Genomic DNA, 27,334 nt, shown 5'->3' on the forward strand with positions numbered 1-27,334 from the left:
TTGGGTACCAATCCTGATGTACTAAAATATTGGAAGAAATTATTTCCTCATTGAAGTCAGGCCAGCAGGGCAGCCCCTCCTTGTAAAATAATCAGAAACAGCACAGACAATATCAGTTCTCCCTGTCGTTAAAGGCATAAAGTAACAGCTCAACTTCATGATGGAGCCCACCCTGCTGACTCAAGTCAACAAGAGAACAAGCATTTACAATGCAATGGTCTCGGCATTGGTAAAGTTAGAGCTATTGGCATTGCTCATGACATTATTTTTGTTTATGTTTTTGTTTTTAAAACATTTAAAGAAATGGCATTGTCATGAGCAATGCCAATAGCTCTAACTTTAACAATGCCGAGACCGTTGCATTGTAAATGCTTGTTCTCTGTGTGAGCTGTGCTTTTGTGGCTCCATGAGACATTTTTCATTAAATGGCCAGAGCTCCGCCGGTGTTTACTCTGGGTTTATATCAGTCTTCTTCGTGTGGTTTAGCCGCTGACCCTGTAATGCTTCTACAGGGGATTTGTAATAAAGCAGGCTCTGCCCTTCACGAGACAAACAACGCCTGCATTAACCGAGGCAAACACAAGCGACCTTTATCAGCAGCGGGGCTCTCGAGTGCGGTTTTGTCTCCTTGCAAATAATCTGCTTTATGATTGCGATTCAACTCACTGAAAGAGTGTCTGTGAGACTCGAGCGCACGGACCCAGTTCATAGCGCTGTGAATGTCTGCGCCACGAGTCCATATCTCTCCCAGGTGGCGAGGAGGCCTATCCGGCCGACAGTCGGCAGCAAAGTGGCCGCCTCTAGGTTACTCCCCATTGTAGCGGCTCCGCTGGAGCAGAGCGCCGACCCAGGGGTTAATTAAGCGGTGCTGAAACTTGGACGTCTTCTTCATCATCAGACTTAAACCCAAAGGGAGATAACTTGTTTATATATAGCGCTTCATGCACCACTCGTGCAGTTTCTTAGCGCTGTAAATATCGTGTTATTGTTACCCATTCATGGATCTCATTTGACTGATCCTCGAGAGATGGCAGGCTTAGCTGGCCTAGGCGGGATTCGAACCCGTCATCTGCCGATCCCCTATTTTTGTTTAGTGGCGAACGTTCAGCTCGCTGAGTTGTCTCTCCAGCTAAACGAGAAAGAAGTCATAGAAAGCCAGGGAAGTGTGGCAAATAGAGAAAGAAGAGATGAAAAAGAGCTACGAGAGTGGAAGAAAGGGAAATGAGGTGCAATGAAAACTAGACAACCTTGGTAACCTCGCCATTGAGCAGCACGCGGAGGTGGAGCGTGGGGGCCTTAGAAAACTTTCCATATTTGTTTGTAGTAAAAAACAGAACATCCCTAAACCACGTCTATTCCTTAAAACGGGGTTTAAAATGCATAGGGACGGAGTGGCGTACTTGCTTGATCGGAAAGCACGTCCTCAACTTGAAGCCATGTGTGCAGTGCAGTTTTTTTACGAACATTTCTCTCCAAGATTAAGTGGCGTAATGTACAATGAGTTAGATGGCTGCAAGTCCCGTCAATCAATTTAAGGTGAGGGAGCAACGCCGGGACACCACCGCCTTTCTCCGAGGCAGAGAAGAACTGCCTCGGAGAAACGCAGCCTCGGTTTCGGATTCGGGGGCGTGTTTCTTTTTCTCTCCTCTTGCCATTGGCTGGAGGAGAGAAAAACACGCCCTGCGAAAAGCAACGAAAAAACACGCCCCCCCGATCCGAAAAGGACGGGGCTTCAACGGAGTGACTGGACCTCTTCTCCAGTGGCTGGCCAGCATTTAAGAGGCCAGCCAATGGAGAACAGGAGAGAAGAGGGGCGGGTGCAAGCCCCTCTTCTCAAAGACATTAAATCTCCGGACTTCCGGTCTGCCGACCGGATGGTCCCGAGACCTAAAAACGTCAGTCTAGATTCAATATACATGCACTCAGTAAGCTGAGTGTGTGCATTCTGACGGTCAGCTGGCAGAATGCAAAGGGGCACAGGGCACAGGGCTGTCGGTGATGCCTTGGATAACCTTGCTAAATTGTTGGAGCATCAGGCAATGACAATGTCCCTAATGGCTCAATTTGCTACAAGAGACAGCACTACATCTTCTTCACTTCCTTCTACATGATCTCCATCCCTGGACGCGCAGGCTTCCCCATAAAGAAGATCTGCTAGAGCTGCTACTTTGGCATCATAAGTTTAAGAAAGCAAGACGAAATAGTTTTTCTTTATGTAAATAAGCAATGACAAAACAGTTATTGTTCACAATTTGGCAGTCGCTTTTACATTTTATTTCAATAAACAATAAAAGATCCCATCTTTTGTATGTCTCTTTCCTTCCAAATGGTTGCGATTGTGACATATTTGAAGGTTTGAAAAATAAGTTGTAATGATGGCGTTTCTTATGGCTTTGGCCTCCGCGTCCCTTTGCCGCCTTTGGTTGGCTGCCGGTGGATCATCCTCATCCTTGCTGTCATCCGCATTCTCCTCCTCGTCTTCAGGCATGGGCACACGTTGTGTGATCCCAGCGTTGTGCAGCATAGAACAGACTACAGTGAACTGACAATCTTTGTCAGGCTGGTATTCCAAGGCACCACCACTTGGATACAGACATCGGGATCTGGCCTTAAGAAGTCCAAACGCCTGTTCTCTGGAGTTTCTATTGGGAATATGTGCTCTGTTTGTGTGCTCCTGTGCAATCCCTGAGTTACGCAGCGGATTCATGAGCTGTGGCTTCAAGGCATAGCCAGCATCACCTGTATAATGAGAACACATCTATACCACAATACCCACTATGCATTTTTTACACATTTGTAACATCAAAATAAATGTAAGATCTTAATCAGTTTCAAGGGTGTGCTCGGACTTCCCAAGTAGCCGTGATCTCATAGTGTGCTGTATTTCTGTACACTTGCTCTTGACTCCGGGAGACCACTAACGAAACACCAGAGCCGCCTGTGACACCTATCGCGTTAGGAAATCTGGCTAAAGCATGCCATTTGGCCTTCATGATATTAGTTGTTTGACTGTCCGTTGGAAAACCAATGTGTTGATTGGTAATATTGATTGTTTGAAAATTTTACAAAAGGTTGGTTGTGCCATACATAACGATCCAGGTTGTGCTGAGTGGAGCCGGTGGCTAAAAATGATCGCACAGCAGGATTTTAAGGAAGGGTGGTATGGCAGTGTGCATGCCTACATTAGGCTGTAACATGACACCTAATGGTGTTAGGATGTCTTGGATAGTGCACATGTCCAACCTATTAGTTTTTAAGATTCCTTTTAAAGTTAATATTAGTGGATCCAACCGGATTTTTTGGATGTTTGGCCTTCACTGGCCTCTTGTGGCCATCATTTGCCCATGCACTGTTCAGGCTGGTTATATGCATCTTCTTGTATGGCTTGCTGTAGTAGCACAGGGATTTGACATATTCGAATGAAGTGCCCAAGGACAGCTTTCGACAATGAGTGAATTATAGCACCTGAAAGGCCATGTTCAGCAGAGAGCCCCTTTAACTGTAGGTGCCCCTTGCAGGGGAAAGTTGTTTACTGCTTTCTACTTTAAAAAAATTGTGTTTCTTTATTTATTGTTTATTACACACCTTCGACCCCATGCAAACACTTTTATTTCTGGTTGATATAATCACTACACACATTTACCACCTACTTTAGGCAGGTGGTAATTTTAAGTGTACGTCACATTCAGCCTCACATTTTGACCTCATAATCTCTTTTTTAATTATTGCATGCGGTAATTAACACATGCGGTAATTAACACCTGTTAGTATTTACCACCTGTGTTAAAAAAAAAGCATGATGTAAATAACACCTGTTGTTGTTTACCTCAATCGCTAAATAACGTTTCAGAAACACTTGTAATTATTAAACACTTGTAATTAAATGGATGTGTCGGAGGGACTCGGTAAAATGATATTCATGCGGGAACCATTTGCGCATGACTCCTAATCCGGGCCATGGTGTGTTCCATCTGTGGCTGTCCATGTCCTCTAATACATCTATGTCTCAGTCCGCTTCTATACATTTCTCGGTGTTTGTCATGTACTGCCCTCTGATTCGCTCTCTTTCCTCGTGTCTCACTGCCCTGTCTTTTTCTCTCCCCTTGATATTCTTTATCCTTTCCAGTAGCCCATTTTATCTGAGCCCCACCTCTTCCTTGACTTTTCACATCACTTCCACTATTGTGCTGCTCTCCTTTCAATTCCCACTCTTTTTTCGCTCTAGTCTGTCTTAAGGTCTTTTCTCTCTACTACCCCCTTTCCACGTCTCTTCTGTCACATTCCCTCTGGCCCATTCTTAACTTCTCTTCCTCTCTCCTTTTCTTTTCTCTCCTTCTATCTACCTCCCTTTCTCTTGCTTTGATCTTTGCTCCTTTCTCACTCTATCTCCTTATATCTTATCCTCTGCCAACCCTCTCCCTGATTCCCTCTCCCTCCCTCTGCCTCCCTCTCCTCTTGCTTCTGTCTTTCTAATCTCACCACCGCTTACTTTTCACTCTTATGTTTCCCCCATTTCCTCTCTAGCCCCTCCCACTTCTGCCCCTCCCCTCCTTGCTAGCTTTCTCCAGTCCTTCACTATTCATTGACTTAAGGGTTTGCTGCTGACATCTAGTGTGACCTGTAGGTCAAGAGTTGATATCCCAGCAGGGCCAACCATCCTTTAACTCTTCTGAATACACACTTTTAGTAGCAGTACATGGCTAACCATAGCACGTTATTTACCTGCCCGGGAGCAGAGGAGACTGCTATTTTAAGTCTATTCAAAAATAGGTTTATTATTACTGTTTTCATTATTGATCTCTTCGTGTCTCTCATTCCATTCCTCAGTGTGCAGACTGCAGGACAAATCCCAACCAGGCCCGTGACTGCCACCAGTTATGTCCATGGTCTCTCCGATGTGCCGCTCATGCCCAAGACCGTCAGCCAATGTCTTCAGGACACAGCGGCCCGCTGGCCCGACCGGGACGCAGTTGTATTCCCAAAAACAGGAATCCGCAAAACATTTGCTCAGTTCACGCAGGAGGTAAGTGAGTGGACCCTGCCTTGGTTTGCTCTGTTCTTCTATCTATGAACAGTTTTCAGTGCTTGTTGTAAATCCTCCTTAAGCCAGCATTTGCAGCTCTCTCCATGTATGCAGTGTTCAGTGTTTGCTGTTCGTCTCTCTTTTAGTAGTGTCAAGTCACATGATTGAAAAGTGTCCTTCTCAGTGAGAAGTGTCTGGTGCTTGATGATGCCTCACTCTGTCAGCCATGTCTGCTGCTTGATGATGCTCGCTCTGTTGGCCATGCCTGGTGCTTGATGATGCGCGCTCTGTCGGCCATGTCTGGTACTTTTTGCTCCTCACTCTTGAGCAGTGACTTATACGTAGCCACTTGTCGCTGTCTTTGAGTACTACTTGGCATCGCACTCTATTAGCGGTGCCCGGTTCTTGTGTCGCAGCCTTCTCTGTGACAGCAGCCAGTGCTTGCCCCAAGTCTCCTTCTGAGCTGGCTCTGCTGTATTGTCTTGCTGAGATGTATCCAGTGCCAGTTCTCTCTTTGTAATGGGAGTCCATCTCTATCAAAACCACTTTGGTTCAACCACTTCCAAAGATACCATCTCTTGACCTCTCTTTTCCGTATATAACACCCCATTTTTAGGTCTCGCCTGACCCAGCGCATGCGCTGGTCTGGCGAGACTTATTGAGAGGGCTCCAAAAAGTGCTACCAGGCCAGCCTAGAGCTACAGTGCATGTGCACGGGCGCGCGCTTTACCGCGATTACTTTCACTTTTGCGGCCGCTTGGCATAGCCAATAGGTCTCGCTTTTGGGACCTTATAAGTATTTAGTTATGCAACTGTTGCATGGCTAATCACTTATAAGGTCCCAAAAGCGAGACCTTTTGGCTATGCCAATGCTTGTTCTTCTTCCCTTCTATTCCAAAATTCTTAAATTCATGCACATGTTATTCACTTTTAGCTGATGCGTCACTTCAGTTTTCACTCTTGCCCATATTATTCTGGTTTCCTGCCAGGCCATTTCACCCAGACTGATCATCATGTTCAGTTACCTTACCTGTGTACATCACATTAACAAACTCAGCACAACAAGACAGTGGCTACCTGCCATGGTCTGATGAGAAACCTGAGGAAAATCGTCCCCGGCTTCCACAACCAGCAAGAAAGCTGGTGGTACAATGTACAATCCTTAGCAGGATTGAATACTGTAATGCCCTCATACTGGGAATCCCGGACCACCTGCTAAAAAGACTCTATAAAATGCAGGTGCTGGCAGCTAAATTAGCTCTGAATAAATCACGGTTGGACTCTGCAAAAGATAGATTAAAAGAACTACACTGGCTACCAGTGAAAGAGAGAGTCATCTTTAAAGCACTAAGATAAGCCCTTTAGAAGCTAGAGGGATAGAAGCCAGATGTGACCATAATCTTAAAAGTCTCAAGGCACTTAACCACTGTCTAACATGTTGCAGCCAGGGAAGAGAAGCCGATGAGTCAAGATCCATTATTTAAAGTAAACTGTTTCGAAAGGGGCCTAATACCGCACAACACCAAAATCTAACCTAAAACATTTAAGGTCCTAAGGCAGCCGAGTGCTTAATTTTTTGTGGCGTGATATCAAACTATAGAGGTATCAAAGGGGTACGATGTAGTAACCTAAAGAAAGATCTGACGAAGTCGTTCTCTCTTACAGAAAATACTTTTGTATTTTCAAATCCCCTGATTTCTCCACCATATAGGGCTGCAACCTGCGCCTTCACTTTGTCAACCTCTAATGCTGGTGAAACCGATTTTGAAATTGTTGCACGTTGTTTGTTTAACTCTACTGCAGCCCTGTGCTGGAGTGTAGCCCTATCCTTCTCAATATGTGGAGTCCAGGATCATTTTCTGTCTACTTAAATTTCCATGTATTCAAATCTGTCCACCCTTTCTAAGCAGGAGGGCACTAATCTAACATTGTCCTTAAAGACCTATGCAGACTAGTGGCCAAATAATTTCAAGGCCCTTGCAATCGCAGTGAAGTTTGCACTTGGCCAACAGATTCTACAGGTCTACAGGTGTTCTTGAACAGCAAAGTAGTGTCTACGAAGAGCAGGGCCGGTACGGCTAGGGCGCTTGACCTCGGACCTGGGGAACTGGGTTTGAGTCTCGGTAATGACGCTGAACATCCTGTGATTCTGGGCAAATCACTTAATCTCACTGTGCCTACCAAAAAAAAAGAAAATGAATGTGTGTCCTCATGTAACGTAACTGGTGCTATGTAAAGCGCTCTGATACCCGTTTCGGGTCAAGTTTGTGCTATATAAAACTCTGCAAAAAAAAAAAAGATGATCCATTTAGCTTGGGGGCATTGTGTGTATTATTCAACTGGGTCTCAACAACATTGTTAATTTACAATGAAAAAAGGATGGGGGAAAGGACACACCCTTGCTGCACACCTCTACGGATAGGGATACGTTCTGACGCTCCCCCTGGCTGCTCCACCACACCTGTGCGTAACTGTAAGTATGTAGCAGCTTTTATGATCTTGATGATCGAAATAAAGTTATTATGTTGCTGATGTTAGCATGTAGTTTGATTATAATTGTCCATAGGGACTCCAGAGCCCCCATCGGTCTGATGGATGTCCACAATAAATGTCTGGACGCCAGATTGAATGCTCTCATCAGATCAACAAACGCTACAAGTAAATGGTCTTTTTTTAGTTTGGGATTTCTCAGAGTCTCTCGAAATAAATCAAAGACTTGATCAACTGTGTGGGTATTAGGCCTGAAGCCAGCCTGAAATGGGGACAAGACTCCTGTCTCAATAACCATTCTTCAACTTTATTGTGAATCTGTCTACAGAAAACCTTTTGCAGATTGTCCAATAAACTTAAGGACCTGTAATTACTACAGATACCTCTTTTTGTAGATTGGAATAATTTCAGCAGCACTTGATCTTTCTGGAATTGTTGCCCAGGCCACTATTGCATTTGCTAATAAATTAATATAAGGGGCCCATATTTTGATGTTGGAACAAAAAGATCCTCCGGGACTTTATCAGGGCCTGAGACCTTCTCCCTTTTTAAAGATTCTATGGCAACCTATGTGTCAGAGATTGAAAAGGACAAGTGCTCAATTGGAAGCTAGTTGTTGGCACTCGCTGGTGTAAATACGTCACCATGTTAACTATGCGCCCACGGTGCAGTATGTGAATATAGGTCTCTGAAATGATTGACCCAAATAGAAAAAGAAATTAAATGGTCACTAGAGATGTTACCTTCTCTGCTGCCGTTGGCTATGATATGCCAGAATGTTTCTCTAGCTTTAGCCTTAATAAGGTCTGTCAAATCTGCCTCCTCCCAAATCAGTTTGCTTGTGCTTAAAGTATGCTTGTAATTAGACCTAGCTGTTACAAAATCTTATTGCTGTAGTATACATTTTGCTTTAGGACAGTCTTTGGTGTACCAAGGGTTATTCTTTGGTGTTTTTTTGACAGTACCACTAGGCGTGTACAAGAGAAATTCCTTTAGTTTGGTGACCAAAATAGAATGAATCTCCACTCTGACACACTACTCCACTGTACACCACTTCACTCTACGCCACTCTGTGCCACTCTAATCTATGCCAATCTATGCCACTCCACTCTGTGACAGTTTACTCACATAGGCCAATAGACCCGATTCAGGCTCAAGATGCCCAATTTTAGAAGCCAAAAGTGGCTTTATTTTGGCTGTCTCCCGCCTGAAATTGCCTCTCCCTCAATAGAAGTCAATGGTGGGGGGGGAATACATTCTCGCAATTCTTTTTTTTTTTTCTCTTTTTCAAATCTCCCTCTTTCCTCTACTAAAATGTTAGCATATATGCGTACTCCACTTCACACCCCTCGACTCTACTCCACTCCACGACACTCTACTCCCCTCTTCGACACTCCACTCTACCACACTCCACTGCACACCACTAGTGTTGGCCGTGCTAAACAGCAGCCACGATGATTTACAACATGGCTAAAATACACTGGCAAAACCATTAGCTATTGGCTTTGGCAATGCTTGTTCTTCTCTTACTGACCACACTTCCTTTCGCTTCTGTAGGTCCTGCCTCTTTGCGCTATTTCAGGGGCACTGCCTCCCTCTGGACATCTGTCTCCCCCCCCCCTCTTTCTGTTTTTCACGTGTATCTGAAAGCAAACCTTTTCCCCTCCTAATCTTATTAAGTGGCGCGTTACCAAGCCCGGTTCTCATTTTATTATCCCACTTAAGTACTCCAGTGTATGTATTTTGGCCCAGCTTGCTCTGAAGGCCCTCTGGAAGAGGCACAATAAAATGGCATGTTCAATAAATTAATGCAGCCGCTCCTCCCCACAGCAATCGCGCTCCTGTGAAGCTGTGTGTGCCCATGCAGAAGCACACAGCTCTATCTCTGGTTGCTATGACGTGGTAATCTTTCTAGACACCAGGCCTAACCTGCAGTTTATGTATATTACCATGGAGCAACATTAACCGGCTCGATAGTGTGAAGACTAATATCGCAGCCCTAACCTAACATGCCATAAATACAGATTATAAAGAGCCTAGCACTGGCCCGCTGTCAGGTTGTCCTGCAGTTTGTAGCTTTGTAAATCAAAGATCACGTGACATCTGCATTTTGTCCTATCTACATAGGTACATGATTTCTTGAGAAGGTCAGAATGTCCTCAGTTCATTTTACATAGCTTCATAGCGGATTTCCTATATCAGTTAAATTTGCATATCCTGCTTGGTCTGCACCTCTGACAGTATTGTCAGCCAACATCTGACTAATGCTATTTAGCATTATAGTACCCCCAGGGGCACCCCGCTGTCCCCCCTCCCCCAAATAGGTTACCCAAATGACACACCCAAGACAGTTGGTGTTGGGTAACAATGGTGCAGGTTTATTACATAATTCCAGAATATGTAATGGGTGGGTTATTTTACGGGCAATCCAAGGGCAGGCAACCAACTGGGTCGCCTGCCCGCCTGATGAGCCGGGCAGCGCGGGAGCGATGCCCGCCGTTGCTGCCCTCCAGGTGATTCTTTCTACGATCACGTGCCGTTGGTAATTATACTCACGCCCCCCCTCTCGGGCGGAGCGTCGCATAGCAAGTTCCCGGTTGTTCAGGCCCACAACCACCCGCAGGACTAGCGGGGCGCCGACACTGCTTCCGGGACCTCCCTTGAGGCTCCTCGGTTTTGGCTCAGGCACCCCTATGGTGCCGCGCAGAGGTACCCTTTGTACCGGCCTGCTTCCAGATCGCCCTGTAACTCCGCCACAGCCCTGGAGGCTGCTCACCGTCGCAGCCAGGGCCCCCCACCAACCCGCTATAGTCTTACCTGCAACCTCTCCTGTCTAGGGCTTCCTGCAACTAGCTGGAAGGGAAACATCCCTGCCGAAAGGGGAGTTTGAAATGTTGCCCCCTTTCTGACACTTTGACAGCGCTGGCGGGACTCAACCTTTGACCTGTGGGATCCTTTACAACCCCAGGCACAAGGCTTGCCCGTGAGCTAGAGATGGCCCCATCTATGTCCCCAAGCCCTAGACGCTATCCTGGGTCGGATAGGGTCTGCTATTGTGGCAAGAAGGGATTTACGTAACTTTGGACAGTCCCCTCTGTATGCTAAACCTGGTGCACAGGAGTGCTCCTGGCTGACAGCGCGCGACCATGGGCAAGGGGCGACTCTTGCCCCTGCCCACCATCCCTTATTTCTCATGGAAATTATGCCCCTACAGATCCCTCAGTGATGAAACCCCCTAGGCATACCAGCTTCGGTAATCTGTCTGGTTTGAGCAGTGCGCGCTGTCTGTATGGTTCAGGCCTTGAGGATTGACTAAGTCATATTATGTCCCTCCCATCATGCTCCCCGGTGGGAGGGTAGCAGGGGGGGTGCCCCCACGCCAACCCAGAGCCTCACCTGCGGTGCCAAATTCCTGCTCCGTTGAAGTAGAGTTTTGGTGGCACCCTGGGCGTGCCAAATGTTCTATTGACACACTGTCCCCTTGTGTTTGGCCCGCTGACACCCCAGTTATTGGGACGGCAGCACCAAATGTTGGCTGGCCGCATCCCCTAAGCGGGGTAAAAGTGTCCGTGAACCAGGTTCCCCGTTCCCTGCAGCTGCAGAACGTGAATTAGTAAAACAAGAGACATGGTTCACACTCATGGTTATTTAATCTACATTAACTTATCCACACAATAACAAAACCACTACAATCACGGCACACCCAAACGGGTGTGGGGGTGGGTGTGGGGGTCGTTGGACATCGTTTCAGGGGCGAACATACGTTTGTAATAGTCCGACTCCCACCGCCCCACCAATTCCACCTTGGCGGGTGCTAAAACAGCTAGGTGGGCCGCTGTGGCTGCTCCAATCCTAAATGAGTGGCTGGAGTATCACTTCTCTGGCTGTCCCAGCCCTGCCCTGGACAAGCTGGCCCCTATCATTCGCTCGAACTGGTATCCGGGGTGGGTTGGCCAGGGCTGTCACGCTTGGAGCATGCGGTTGCGGCATGGGGGGCCCCGCATTTGCTGCACTTGTGAGTGAACCGGCATGCTTTGCCCCAGGAGCAAGACCCTGCATTAAAAAGCCTGCAGGTGCCGGAGGACTGTGCCCTAACTCCCGGCTTGCGGCCCCCCCCTCGACCGGCTCGAAAGGGCTTCCCGTTCTGCACTTTCCCCTCCTGTTTGTTTTCCTTGCTCTTCTCGCTACTCGATGCGCCTGATTTTGTTGCTGCCTCCACTGTGTGCTTGCCCATGTGCTTCACCCATAACCTGACTTCCAACTGATCCCACTCAAGATCTGGACAAATAACCCTCTTCTTCCGGAAGTCACAATCATAATGGTACCACCCCATGCACCCGCACTTGGCAGCCTCCTCTGTGATTACGCTCGTGTAGTGGAAGAGACCTGGCCCTTCATCCGGAAATTTCTCAACTATCACAGCTGCCATGATGGCGAAAGCCTGGCCCCAGGTCACAATGTTTTTCTCAGGTCATGCATGGTAACGCACCTTCCTATCCTCCTCCTTGGTGCCCATCCTTCTGGTATCTACCCCTCTGCCCCATGCATGAGAAGGGTGAAAATGTCTATGAATTCCCTACGCCAAATCCCTTCCTTGGCCACTAATGGAACCATCCAAGCTAGGGAGCAGCGGCCAGATACTAGCGGAGCAGTGGTAACCAGCGGCTTGGGTACTACAGCCAGGGTCTGCGGGGGCCCCACCGGGGGGACCCCCGTTGGTACGTTGAGGGTGCTTGCCACGGCACCTGCCTCTACATTCGTTGCGGGGAAGTAGCGGGGGGGTGCCACCGCAGCAGCAGGCTGGCCCTCAAGGGTGCCACGTCTGCAGCCAGCAGACTCCCCTCCACACCTGTGGGACAAGGCTGGCTGCCCCTCTCGCCCCAGACTTGTGTGAAAGGCCCCGGTGATGAATACAGGCCCCAGCTAGGCCCGCAAGGCACAAGGGTTCGCTCTCCTGTAACGGAATCTATAAGGAAGTTGGCACGGAAACTGCAAAGTACAAAAACAGCATTTATTAACCCTTAAGGGTGGTCCTACAATCCACACAACACCCTTCAGTATTGCATGGAGTAGCACACAGAACTTGCGTACACAGTCCCCTTTTATACACAACAGAGGGGCTCATAAGTGGGTGGATACAACATGAGGCCGAAGAACATTACCATTTATGGTCATTCTCGATACTGAATCAATACATGGGCGGAGCCAACACACTCCTTGAGCCCGCGAAACACATGGTCAAGCAAGGCTAATTATAACAGATGTGGTCAAGTCTGGACATGCGCCAGATGGACAAGAGAGAGCTATTTATAAACTGTTACTAGGCAGATTACAAGAGCAACTAACACAAAGGTCGGACTCTCCTCGTGGTGAACACGTGGCACATGATAATACAAAATGGATTCCGAACTTCGGTCAACATAACGGAGAAAACATGATCTAAAGGGAAAGCATTAATGTCTTCAGTAAATGCTTAATCACATTGCTGTTTTAATTTACAACAGACGACCCTTTCAGCATTTACTGAAGACATCCGGTTTCCAAAAATCATCATATATGTCAATTATCATCATTCCTTTAACCTCTTTAGCTAGACGCTTCTGATGAGCAACATCGGCAATAGCTTTCTTATCCGGGATGCAGAATGAAATGCATACGGAACAGAACAATGGTCCACATTGAACACACATACAGAAAAAGAACAAAATTGCTATAATAATACAGAGACCAGTTAAGACCTTCCATCCCCAGGCAGTAACCAATGCCCAAAACCATCCAGAAAAGGACCAAGTGCCGTTTTCTGTGTGGATTTCAGCTGCTATTTTATGCAGCTTGTTAATGGCGTTATAAACGGATGGCGTATGATCAGGGATGAACACACAGCAACTACTTCCAATAATTTTACAGGCTCCACCTCGATCAGCTAGCATTACATCTAATACCATACGATTCTGCAATGCAACAATCCTAGTTATTTGTAACTCTTCCGTAAGATTCCCAAGAGCAGCAGCAGTCTGATTTGTCACAGCTTCTACCACTCTTGTTAATCTTCGGATCTTCCTACTATTCAAAGCGGCTCCAACAAAGAAAAACAGTCCTAAGTTAAAATCAATATACTGCTGCAAGCTGGTATCAGTCTGATCCACATCATCAATCGATAAAGTACGTTTATACCTATTTACAGTCACATTATTCAACAATTTCAAATCCTTATGGTAAGATGCTGGCGCTAGGAATACAGGAGGTAATAGGAAGGATACATAACATACCCCAGACCACCCAGCCGGCAAACGGTAATAACCTTTATTCCCGCACACAAAATAGGTATTATGGGACGCTAGGAAGGTACTGTTATTCAATCCATCAATGTTCAAGACAGTTAGGCAATCACTGACACCAACAGGGATAAAACCCACACTCTGGACACACAGGTCCGCTTGAGCCTGTGCCACTTGGATCACGAATTTGTCCTTCCCCACAGTGTCTCTGGTGTTCGTGAAGATATAGGGAATGGATTCATTGTCTGGTCGGTACTCTTCCCATTCCCAAATTGTCCCATTCGCTTGCGGATATCCATTTTTATCCTGATGACATTCTTTATTAAGTCTGAAAAGCAATCGTCCCACTGTCGGTTTCCGAGTGGCAAACAGTAAGGTGTACCATGCTCTACAAGAGCCATTATGAGAGAAAGGAAGTGGTATGAATGGCGTACCTCCTTTCTTCTGATGGGCCGGCATCATCCCACATATCCAACAGTTCGTAGCGTTCGTAGCAACGTGGGTATGATGCAGCATCTGAATGAAAGTGTTATTCAAATAAGACTGTCGATGCTTCAACTCTTGATACGGCAATGTATAGAAGTAGTGCTCCGCAGGCACCGGAGTCGTCAACACAAGTGTTTTCCGAGCAGGAGTTACCTCCTCTACAAACCATGTTGTTATTCCAACAATAGCTACTGTTAGCATGAACCCCAACGCACAAAGGATTTTCTTCTTCTCCATGTCAAAGGAAACAATACCCTGATATCTTCCTGAAACTAAAAAGTCTGTCAGAACTCTTCCCCTTGGGCAGCGGTTGATTTCTTCACCAGCGGGCCAAGACGGGTGTCACTACACTAATGCAGGGCTGATCCCCCCCCCTTGCCTCATCGGCTCTCCGTTTCACTAACCCATGGGCCGTTCTGACAGTATGTCCCGGTACTGGAAACCTCACTTCCTCGGTCGAAGATGATATCGCCTTCCTCCAGAAGTCGCGTGGTCCGGAAAGAGCTCCTCAGTGTCACCCGGCTCCGCAGCACGGCCTGTCTCTGCTGCCAGGATTTCTCGTTGATCGGTCAGCACGGCAGACTCCACCAATCCGGGCGGTACCTTTCGACAGTGCAAGGAATGGATCCAATTCTTCCTGTTCGAGACTCGCACAGCCGTCCTCGTTGCAAGGAGGACTTGCTCAGGGCCCACCCATCTCGGCTCCAAACTGTTCGTTCTGTCGAAGACTTTCACCATGACATGGTCACCAGGCCGGAGACCATGTCCTTCACCGGTAGACCGATCAGGGAGCGCCTCTCGGACCTGTTGATGAATAGAAACCAAGTTATCCGTTAACTGTGCCAGATAATCGCTCATCATTACACAAGGTACATCATACACAGCCTTAGGCCTTGGTGGACCCCAAATGTTCATTGGGCGTCCAAATACTATTTCATACGGCGTAAGGCCGGTTCGAGAGTGTGGCACTGATCTAATTGACAATAACGCCAGTGGCAGGGCGTCTGGCCAAGTCAAAGACGTTGAAGCTTGGATTTTGGCTATCTTAAGCTTCAGTGTACCATTATACTTCTCGACTAGTCCTGCAGACTGAGGGTGGAACACGGCGTGGAACTTCTGAGTGATGCCCAGGCCCTTCAAGACGTACTTTATAACATCCGCTACAAAGTGAGGCCCATTATCACTCCACAGAAGTCTACAGACGCCGTATCGAGGGAAAAACTCTTTTAGCAGTAGCTTCGCCGTGGTCATTGCAGTATTGTCTTTCGTAGGGTACGCCTCAACCCATTTACTGAAGGCGCAAACCACTACTAGAACATACTTCAAATTGTTACAGCGCTCAAGCTGGATATAGTCCATCTGCAGAACCTCAAAGGGTGCAGTGGGCGTCGCAAATCCTCCTGCTGGAGTTCGAGTACCCTTTCCTGGGTTATACTTCAGACAGATCATACAGGTCTGCACCACCCTCTTTGCCGTGCTAGCAATCTCTGGATGCTCCCAGACTTGGGTAAGCAATTTCACAATTGCGGAAGCTCCAACATGTGCTAGCCCATGTGCCATCTGAACCATAGGTTGTACGAAAGCCGTGGGTAACTTCCATCTATCCATCTGCTTATTTCTCCAACAACCCTCATCATCCAACTCTCCCTCGCTAGCCCATTGCTCCCGCTCTTTATCGGAAGCGGTCCGTTGCATTTCGCGCACTTCCTCCTTCGCATCACGCCATCTTTCCACCTGTGACTTTACTACATACATGGCAGTAGCACCGGGCTGCATCGCAGTCTCCCGCGCTACTCGGTCTGCTAACGCATTCCCTTCTCCAACTTTATCAACTACTTTCCTATGGGCGCTACACTTAACAATGGCAATTTTCTTTGGGTATGTCAATGCGGTTAAAAGATTGTGAACTAACTCTCCATGCATTATCTGCACCCCATGTGACGTTAGAAACCCTCTCTCCTTCCAGAGTAGGCCGAAGTCGTGCGCTACTCCGAAGGCATAGCGGCTATCTGTGTAAACATTCACACACAATCCTGTACTGAGCTCACATGCTCGTGTTAATGCTATCAGTTCCGCTGCTTGAGCTGACTTCTGTGGTATGCGTGCTGTCTCCACTATCGTTTGCAACGTGGTAATTGCATACGCTGCTGAAGTCGTACCATCTGGTAGCTTCAGACAGGATCCATCCACCCACAGTTCTCCATCTACATCTGGAAAGGGCGTATCCTGGAGATCAATACGACCCTTTGTTTGTTCCTCAGTCACAAGAATACAATCATGCGCTTTCCGCGCCTCAGGCTGAGTTTCGGGGTATGGCAACAATGTTGCCGGGTTTAGTGTTACGCACCTTTTCAACGTAATATGAGGAGCCAAAAGCGTCAACTCATATCCCGTCAAACGGGCACTGGTCAAATGCTGCGTCTTTGTTTGATTAAGCAGGGCATCAACAGCATGGGGGACTAATACCAACAGCTTATGAGATAACACAATTCCCTCGCTTTGGCGTATTGACACAGCTGTCGCCGCAACCGAGCGAAAACACCCTGGTAATGCTCGGGCGACAGGATCAAGTACAGCCGAAAAATATGCACAAGGGCGCTGCTTGTCGCCGTGCATCTGCACTAAAACTGACAATGCACATCCATCTTTCTCATGCACATACAACGAAAAGGGTTTTGCATAATCAGGGGTCCCTAACACTGGTGCTGAACAAAGGGCCTGTCGCAGTTGCTGAAAAGCAGCATCACACTCATCTGACCAAGGGATTGGGATAGGCGTATCCTTTGTCAAAAGGGCTAACAATGGCTTAGCTATGTGTGAAAACCCCAATATCCACTGTCTACAAAAAGAAACGAGGCCCAAAAATGCACGGACATCCTTCTGTGTGGATGGTCTCGGTGTATCCAAAATTACTTGGATACGATCCGGTGTGAGTGCACGTCCCTCCTTAGACAAAAGGTGACCCAAATAAGTCACCTTTGGTCTACAGAATTGCAATTTCTTCCGAGATACCTTATGATTGTGGGATGCTAAAAAGGAAAGTAAGGATAGCGTGCTTGTCTCACACAATTCCAGGGTGTCAGCCGCCAACAAGATGTCATCGACATATTGAATGAGGGCGACCCCCTCGAGTAAAACAAAGGAATCCAACTGTCGTTTCAAAGCCTGACTGTAAATACTAGGGCTTTCTGTGTAGCCCTGGGGAATTCTACAAAAACGATAAGATCTATTGTTTAATGTGAACCCAAAAAGAAATCGGCTATCGGGGTGAATGGGAATAGAAAAGAAGGCATTTTTCAAATCAATCACTGAGAACATGGTCGCCGTAGGCGGGACCAAGGTAAGCAACGTTGTGATATCGGAAACCACCGGGTACTGAGGTATCACGATCTTGTTTACCTCCCTCAAATCAATTATGAACCGATAGACCTTTGCATCCGTGTCCTTTTTCAGAATAGGGAGAATCGGACTGTTACAGATATTATAGGGAACTTCTTCCACTACTCCCACTGTGATCAAATCTTGCACAATCTGTATGAGAGCCTCCTCGCCCTCCTGGGAAATGCGATACTGCGGGAGGCGCGGTAACACCGCCCCCTCCTGGACACTAATGTGGACCGGAGGAATCACCATTTGTCCCACATCTGTGTCCGAAGTCGCCCATAAAGCTCGAGGGAGGGTGGCCAACAACGCATCCTCTGATATCGTACACATCCGCCCTGACCGGGGGTAGTTGTCATTTAAGATCACCCTCACACCCTCAGGGGAGCAGCGGATCGTAGCCCTAAAGTGCTTTAACATATCAAGGCCCATAATGTTATCCGGTGTATACGGAGCAAGCAGAAACGGACAGGGCGCAGAAAAAGAATCAACCTTAAATGTAAGGGGCTGTGAAAGAGGGCTTCGGGAGAGTGTACCGTCAAACCCTACCGATGTAACCACTGAGCCGGATGGGGGAGCCCCCGGAACCAAGTACCTAGACAATGCACTACGTGTCGCTCCTGTATCTACTAGGAACTGATCAGTAGAACCTAAAACCTCAGCCGATACATAAGGACCCGTCTGATCGACCGGCACCTCAACTGATTCAGACCCCCATCCAACGCATTCCTATGCATGCTGAGAATCATGATATCCTGATCGATCAATCTCCGATACGTGATACTGATGCTGGCGATCGAAAACATTTGAGCTATCTCGGTGCTGCCCAGCGGTATCGAAACGAACATGATCGTTAGAATTCCCTCTAAAGTTCGAGGAACCCCCTCTACCTCTCGGGCCACCCGGAGTATGCCCCTGACGCGAAGCACGCAACACTGGGCAATCCCTGGCCCAATGGCCCAATTGCTTACAATACGCACACTGGTTCCTATTCAAATCAGATCGGCCCGAAGGGGGACCATAAGATCCTCCCCTTCCTCTATTATTACCCCGTCGGGGCGGGCCATATACTTGTGCCAACATTACCTTAGTCTTAAGATCTTTCGATTTCTTTTCCTCCTGGCCCTTCGCCTCGTGCTCCTGACGCTCATAATACTGAGCGATAGTCAGAAGGGCCGTCGGCGTCGCGGAGGACCAGGAACTCTCGCTCGCTTTCAAACGGGCCGCAACTGCCGGTAGCAGATTAGCCACATATTTGTCCGCGAAAAGGTGGCGGCCCGTGTCGTCAGTAAGCGACTGGCCACTAAAATCATGAAACGTTTCCTCAAAGCGCGTGAAGAAATCTGCAACTGACTCGTCAACTTTCTGTTTACATGCAGCTAACATATTCCAGTCAATCTTTTTAGGGGGAATAATTGTTTTCAACTTAGCCACAATAGCAGCAGGGAGATCTAAAATATTCTGGGGTGGTTTCTGTGCGGGCTTCCTCTCCCTGTCTTCATCCTCAAGCTCAGACCACCGGGCCTTGAAGGCAACCACATCATCTACCTTTCGGACAGACCGCCACGTGTCCGGTGGTAGAATAAGACCAAAGAACAGGTCTATATCCGCTAAGGTCATAATGCAAGAATTCAAGGCCCCCTCGACTTCTTCATAGAAGGCCGCTGGATTCTTGCGGGGGTCAGGCAATGCATTCTTTAACGCCATAACATCGGCCCTATGCCATGGAGTATAAACCCAATTATACACAAAATATCCCCTAGCATCGGCGGAGTTAATGTCCGAGCTAGTCCCCGCTCCTTTGGGAGGAACATACAAAGGCGCCGCCTCTCGCATTGGTTTAGCATGCACTACGTCATCCTTATCTGACTGGGAGGTGGATGAGTGGCCCCCTGCTGCAAACGAATCCGACTGCTTCTCCTCCTCCGTTTGTTGGCGTGCTTTCTCTCTAAGGGCCAGCACCTCGTCCCGCAAAGCGAACAACCGCCGAGCCGCCTCAGGAGCCTTAGGGGGAGAAAAAACACCATTACGTAATGCTCCGGCATCCGAAGACACTTCGTCAGGCTCAAGGACACTAGAATATTTTCGGAAAGCAGTAATTACTTCATCCGCGAAATGAGACAGAAAATACACCCTCTCTCTATCTTGCCACGACCCCCAAGTATGGAACAACTCCTCCTTAGACATCTTGCCCTTAAGTGCACGGAGGGAAAGTTTCCGAAGCTCAGCCATATGCTCGGCCGATAACATGGACCGTGTGTCTACCTTACCCGAAGCCGGGCCAGAATCTTGCGGCCGCGGAGCAGATGCGCCAACATAAGGGGGCGGAGAGCGATCTAGCAAATAAAAATCATCATCAGGATTATTAAGGACAGGATAAAGTGGCTGGCGAACAACATATTGACCCGAAACTTGGAGCCTACGCTCTTTCTCTTGTCTGTCCGCCTGCTCTTTGTCCTCCCGACGCTTCGCTTCCTGTGCTCGCACATGATCATTCTTCCGTTGGTCTTTATCATACAGCGCTTTCTCACGCTTCTCTCGCTCACGCACTTCCTTCACCCATAATCGCACACACTCAAACATATCCTGACGAGCACGTCGCTTACACATACACTGTTCCACATACTCAATCTTACGTATATCAAACGATCCATACAAAGGCCATCGCAACTCAGGATCCTTCTTCGTGTATTTCCTCCATACTGTGCTGTACATTATGGAAGAAAGACCATGCTTCACATACATATCCCTATTAGGCGTCCCCTCTGGGGGAGCTGGAGCAGATTCCTCGAGGTTCAACCGGTTTCCAAAACAGCAGCACCACTTACGGAGTGCGCTGAAAGCAGGCATGCTCAGAAATAATGCAAAATATGCAATATTATAAAAAATGGCACTTAATCGTTGCGCCGTTCAAAGTTACACAGCTCTGGAGAAATCTCTCCACATTACCTGCCTATATGTGTTGCAACGCATATATTTTCACAAAGACAAATACAAAATATGACTAGTCATCATCAATCAAACTCAAATAGCCAACCCAGGCTTCAAAAACTCGGAGCAAGTACCGTACAACGGTTCTTACCAATCAAGAGTCCAGATTCCAACTGCCAAGCTCCACAATCGCCCAAACGGCTCTCACGGCAGGACCGACAGAAGAGGTCTCAGTCGATGACCGGCGCCACCCAGACGGTCAGCTCGGAAGGGAAGGAAGAAAAACCTCGGGATGCCAGGGCTAAGACGCCGCTGGCAGTGATCACGTCCCCGGCCAAACTCCTCACCTTCGTCGCGACCAGTCCTTCGAGCATCCGAGTCGCCGATGAGCCCCACGTGACGGGCGCCAATTGATGAATACAGGCCCCAGCTAGGCCCGCAAGGCACAAGGGTTCGCTCTCCTGTAACGGAATCTATAAGGAAGTTGGCACGGAAACTGCAAAGTACAAAAACAGCATTTATTAACCCTTAAGGGTGGTCCTACAATCCACACAACACCCTTCAGTATTGCATGGAGTAGCACACAGAACTTGCGTACACAGTCCCCTTTTATACACAACAGAGGGGCTCATAAGTGGGTGGATACAACATGAGGCCGAAGAACATTACCATTTATGGTCATTCTCGATACTGAATCAATACATGGGCGGAGCCAACACACTCCTTGAGCCCGCGAAACACATGGTCAAGCAAGGCTAATTATAACAGATGTGGTCAAGTCTGGACATGCGCCAGATGGACAAGAGAGAGCTATTTATAAACTGTTACTAGGCAGATTACAAGAGCAACTAACACAAAGGTCGGACTCTCCTCGTGGTGAACACGTGGCACATGATAATACAAAATGGATTCCGAACTTCGGTCAACATAACGGAGAAAACATGATCTAAAGGGAAAGCATTAATGTCTTCAGTAAATGCTTAATCACATTGCTGTTTTAATTTACAACACCGGGGTCACTCTCGGTGGGGCTGAGGCGGGCGGCTCGATCCCCCCTGTGGGTGACCTGACTAGCATCAAGCCTGATCTGACCTCCTCCATAAAGTTTTTTAAGGTGTCTGAGAGCTTACCCAGGTCGTCCGATGTCGCAAATGTCACCTGGGATTTGCCGGGGGGGGGGGGGGGGTAAGGAGCGGCCCTGTGCACAAGGGGAGGTACGCCTGCGGGACCAATGCGGCCCTGGGGGGGGGGCAGCGGCTCTGATCCGTGCCGGCGGTTGTTCGGCCGGAAAGTCCTTAATTGTGGGGCGGCGAATCCTCTTTGACCGCGAGGGGCCCGCGTCGTCTCCCAAGTCCCTGTCAACGGGCGGAACATCACTGGCTATACCAGAATCAGAGGGGTTTTTGGCTTTCAATAGTTCCGTTGCCCAGGCCAAACCCCTGGTCTTTGCCAAATCTAGGAAAGCGGCAATCCGGGCGTCCTCCAATGTGCCTGCCTGGGGCTCCTCGACTTGGGGCCCTGTCGTGAACAGCGAGGGGGAGGATCCTTGGCTGTTCTCCTAATTGCGGCGGCGCTCTATACGTCTGTAAGGGGAGAAGAGATCAATTAACCTTATGCTAGTCCCCTTAGGTGGTCATCGCCATGCTCCTTGGAATAAGGATGCTATTCCTGGCCCCACCCCTCCCCCACCTGCCCGTACTTACTCCCGAAAATGATGATGATTGCGAAGAGCGTCCGCTGGCGTTCGCTGTCCCGTCAATGAGCTGCGTCCGATCGCAATCAGACCAGAGCGGAACTGTAAAACAAACCATCGTTAGTAAAGAGGCAACCAAGACCACGAGCGCACAATCAGAAAGGAGGGCGGGGGGGGCGGGAGGGGGCAAGAGACGGGTGCAAATGCGCGCGGCCATATACAGAAACGTTAAGAATCCGCAGCCGCATGTGCTTATTTACCCTTTTAACCTTACCATCCTCCACCACTGCGCCCTTATGGGAATGACCCATTCGCAACGCAGCGGAATGCAGCGCACACAAACATTTGCCCCCTTTACACAGCGCAACCGTATCGGGGCGCTTCCCCCACCCAATCAAGCATGCCAACGTATTGTAGCGCCGTATAAGAGCGCCGTGCCAAATTGACTTGAGGTGAAGGGGGGGTATCGTAATGTCCTGGGGACCTAATGCGCCTCTCGTGACAATGCATACACATGAATCAAGTATCAAAACGATGCATACACATGAATCATGTAATTGCCTTATAGGCAACCAGCAAACACCGCCAGCATAATTATATCGCGCCAACACGACTTGAAGGAATTGGCGCCAATTCTTGTGACCATACAATCTATGCATTGCGCATTCGCCATTTTAGGCAGCCAACCAACCTGTTGCCTACTATATGGCGCGAAATGACCCGAGGTATTGGAGCGCTATACGTGAGCATCGCATTTACCTTACACAAGGCACTGGGAGCTCAGTGCCGTAATAAACGTTCGAATACGAATTGATCCGAGGTATTGGGGTGCCTTACATGAGCATCATATTCACCCTACACAGGGCACTGGGAGAGCGCTTTACGTGAGCGTCGCATTTACATTACACAAGGCACTGGGAGCTCAGTACCGTAATAAACGTTCGAATACGAAATCGACCCGAGGTATTGGAGTGCCTCACATGAGCATCGTAATCACCTTACCCAGGGCAACGGGAACTCAATACCGTAATGAACGATCGAATACGAAATCGACCCGAGGTATTGGGGCGCCTTACATGAGCATTGTATTCACCGTACACAGGGCACTGAGCACTGTATTAACCGTTCAAATGTCCCTGGCCCTGGGCACCGGCCCTGGACCAGATAACCGGCAACACAGTTATACAGCCTGCCGGATCTTTGAGCACATGTTGCCCTGACTATCCCTGAGGGGGCCGAATTAAATGCTCACCGAGCTGTTGGTGACCCGACCACGAGGCTCGCACACGCATTCCCGCACTTCGGCGGCAGCGCAGCCGCGGACCACATCCTCCCAGCCCTACCCGGTCCCAACTCGGCGCCAAGGGGGGTTTAAATTAATGACTCGCCCAGGAACACTGGATGATGAGCACCCCCCCAGGCTCGCAGCCTGCATCACCGCGCCCCTGGCAGCAGCGCAGCAGACGGCACACCTCCTCTAGGCCCCGCCCGGACCCGACCCAAAGCACAGGGGGGACGCAGTTCATTTTATAATCCTTTATACAGCGTGAACTCGACCCGCAGGTCCTGGAGCACTGTACCTAGCATCGTACTTGCATTACATACTCAGGCCCGGGGAGATTAAGTGAATAGCCCCGAATCACCGGGCGTGGACGCGGCCACGGGGCTCGAACCCAGGTTACCTGCACTGAGTCGGCAGTGCGGCCGGCGGACCACATTGCCCACGGAGATCTCGACCCGCGGGACCTGGAGCGCTATACATAGCACCGCATTTACATTACATAACAGGCACGGGGTGATTAAGTTCTTTTGCCCAGAATCACCGGGTATGGACGCGACCACGAGGCTCGAACCCTGGTTTCCTGTACCGAGTCGGCGGTGCAGCCAACGGACCACATCGCCCACGGGATCTCGACACGCAGGTCCTGGAGCGCTGTACATAGCATCGTATTTACATTACGTATTCAGGTACGGGGGATTAAGTGACTTGGGGGCTTTTAACTTACGCAACCCTTTTGCGCCTTTTCCCCCGCACCACAAGGGGCCCCCAGTAGTCGGGCTAAGTTCCTAACTACACTGATGATAACCGCGCTTTGCCGGCGCCGCCGACGGACCGCAGCAACCGCCTATCCCGCCACCCATGCCCCCATCTTGCGCCCCCTCCGCCCGTGGCCGACCGCGCCACAGGGCCCCGTCGACCTGGTACTGCCCAGGGACAGGGCCGGGGCGAAGTGGGTGCAGCAAGACTCACCGTTGATCCTTTAACCAGCGACGAGAGACGACCGATGCGGCGTGGATCCGGGGACACAGCGACGAGACGCGCCTACGACCGTTGATGTGGCGAGGTGGGTGACAAAGAGGTCGCCAGGAGGGTTGGGGAAGGCTAAATAGCCTCCCCCTCACACCAGGGCCAGGAAGTGACACGCATTGCGCGTTAATTCCGGCCAGCCCGAGGCGGGGGGCTCCGGTCTGCGTCCCCGCCCCCCCCCCGTGGGAGGGGGTGTGGAGGGGTGACCGGTGCCCCGGGGGCACTAAGGCGCCGACCGCCGATTGGCCCCCTGCGGGGGCCGCGGTCAGCGGCAATACTGCGATGGTCTGATGTCAAAGGAACCTTCAAGATGTCGGTGTTGTCGCTTCACCGATACAGTGGCCCACACCAAGGGTAGATTGACTTGTGTTTTTGTTTTCCTATATTTTCACGCACTTAAATGTAAGAAAGATGGGTAGACACACAACGTGCTTTCTTCCCATCTTCCTCTCGAAATGAGTCTGTACCTAATATTAACGCATTCCCCCGTGTGCATCTTATCTTTTTGAATGTTGTTTTATCTAGAAATCAGACCATTTAGACTAAGGAAATGTTGTTGTTTTTACGCGCGTGTTAAACACAAGAACTATTTCCAACCCCTTGAATGTAGCAGCACGGAGCCACACTGCTGCACATCACTATATTTGCATGATGGGTAGAATGTTTTTTATTCTGGTGCTATTAAAAACCAAAGTCTCGAACACATTTTCATATTCCAGTATGTGTTTGCCTAGCTCTTTTTTTTTTTAAATCTATGTACAAGACCGTGTAGTAAAATACAATTTAACTAACCTTTTAAAATGTCACAATTTCCAAAGTCTCTGTCGAGAAACTCCTTATATTTTGTATCCCTATCAGATGCCTGCGGATTGTACGTCATGTGTTATGTGTACTGTCTGCTTATTTCCTATAAGACCAGCACCTTTCCTAGCTTGCACCTCCTCTCCACCGGTTTGAACCAATAGATATGATGAAAGCATGTCTGCCTTACTTGCTGCGTGGAAATGTTAGTCCTACAGAAGAGAACACGAAACATATATTAAACTCTATATCAAACAATATTTTCTAAAAACGTGGTCATGGAACTATGTAAATATTTACCAAATGTTTTAATGATTGTGGCGGCCTCGGCAAATGCATTCAGTCTGGTTGCATCACTGCTGGAGTAACTGTAGACAAGTATAGGTAGTACTTGGGAGAAATGTGTGCTCTTGTGCAATAATAGCCCCAGTACAAGAGGTTACAATGTGACAGATCACCAGAGTAACAGGTGAAAATGGTGAACTTCCGGAGACTTTCAGTAGCAGCTGGAGTCATGCTTGAGGAGGCACAGTTCCCTCTTCTCTGGGGTGAAAACAACCAGTATTCTTGCTAATAGATGGAAGGGCACACTGAGTTAAACTCATGTGTGGCATGAAATGGTGCGCAATGGCTAAATCTTTATTAACTCACTGGGTTTCTTCAGGCCGAAGGGAATTGTTATGTTATGTAATGTAGATTTGTAGAGCTTGCGCACTACACCCGGGAGGGTATTCTGGTGCTGAAAAGGTGTGAGTCTAGCCAAACCTAGGGCCTAGTCGGACTACTCAAGAAAGAGAGGTCTTCAGCTTCTTGTGGAATACAAGATGTGAGGAGGAGGCTCTTATTGTAGCGGCAGGTTGTTCCACGCTATAAGAGCGATGTAGGAATTCCCAGTGCTGATCCCTCCACCATGAGTGTACAACTCAAACCTATGCTTGCGTCGATGTCTTCCTCAGCCAAATAGGTATCTCTTATTAAGTGAAGACTTAGTTTAGATTAGGTGATCCGTAGTCATGCTGGATAAAGCATTGCGTATTCCACACCTTCCTGCTGGAGTTTCTTCTTGATGGGAGCAAATTTCTTACGCGCTTCCTGAACGTTTAAAGTAAAATCAGGGTAGAGTGAAATGGCATTATTTTCAAAGACCATATCTTTCAGTTCTCTTGCTTAACGCAGCGCCGTATCGCTGTCGCGATAGTGTGGCAGTCTCGTGACTATGGGCCGAGGCAGTGCACCCGGCGGGGGATTTGGCACCAATGTGTGGTGCGCTCTTTGCACAATGAGCATCCTGGAGAATGCCTCCTGCCCAAAGCACGTAGTGAGCATCCGTTCCACATATTCTTCACGCCTCCCGGTGTTAGTGACCTCAGGGACGCCAGTTATGCGTATGTTGTTCCGCCGTGAACGGGCTTCAATATCCTTATTTTTAGCTGCGATCACCTTCAGCAGCTTATCAATGTCTTCTAGGGTAGAGATCCGTGCTTCAGCCTCTTTGATTCTCCTGTCTTGTTTTTCGAATCCTCTGGGTAATCTAGTCCATTCTGGCGCACGTGGAATCCATCTTTCCCTCTATGGAGGCGAAACTCGCTTTCATCGTGTGGAGCCGCGTCTTCATGTCTACCTCATCTGTGCCGTTTGTCTCGTGACCAGACTTGATCATGGTCAGGCGGTTGTCCTCTAGGTGTCCTGTGGGTGTCAAAGTTCAGTTTGGGTTGCTTGCCATCTGGTTTCCCCATTGTCACGCCCTGCACGGTAGGTGTGGGGTTAACCTTCGTCCACGTAGAGCTGGTCTTTCATCCGCTCGCCCCGGGCGGTGTGGGATATTTATGAAAAGTTCAGGAACCAATTGTCGCGGGCGGCATCTCTGCCCGGCTGCGCGGTGCAGAAGCCGGAGCAGCACTTCAGTGCCTTCGGCTGCGGGTCTATGGTTCCGATATGACCGT

The 27,334-nt window shown here is 48.7% G+C and overlaps 1 protein-coding gene across 3 annotated transcripts in view; it reads left to right on the plus strand.

Moving 5' to 3' along the window:
• Positions 1 to 27,334, plus strand: part of ACSF2 (acyl-CoA synthetase family member 2) — a 720,413-nt gene that overhangs the window by 208,865 nt on the left and 484,214 nt on the right. For all 3 annotated transcript variants that reach the window (XM_085617105.1, XM_085617107.1, XM_085617106.1), the window contains exon 2: positions 4,828 to 5,023. In XM_085617105.1, coding sequence (XP_085473231.1) covers positions 4,828 to 5,023 — 196 coding nt within the window. The remainder of the gene's footprint in view (positions 1 to 4,827; positions 5,024 to 27,334) is intronic.

The sequence above is a fragment of the Triturus cristatus genome, chromosome 7, assembly GCF_964204655.1.
Source record: "Triturus cristatus chromosome 7, aTriCri1.1, whole genome shotgun sequence".
Taxonomy (NCBI): Eukaryota; Metazoa; Chordata; class Amphibia; order Caudata; family Salamandridae; genus Triturus; species Triturus cristatus.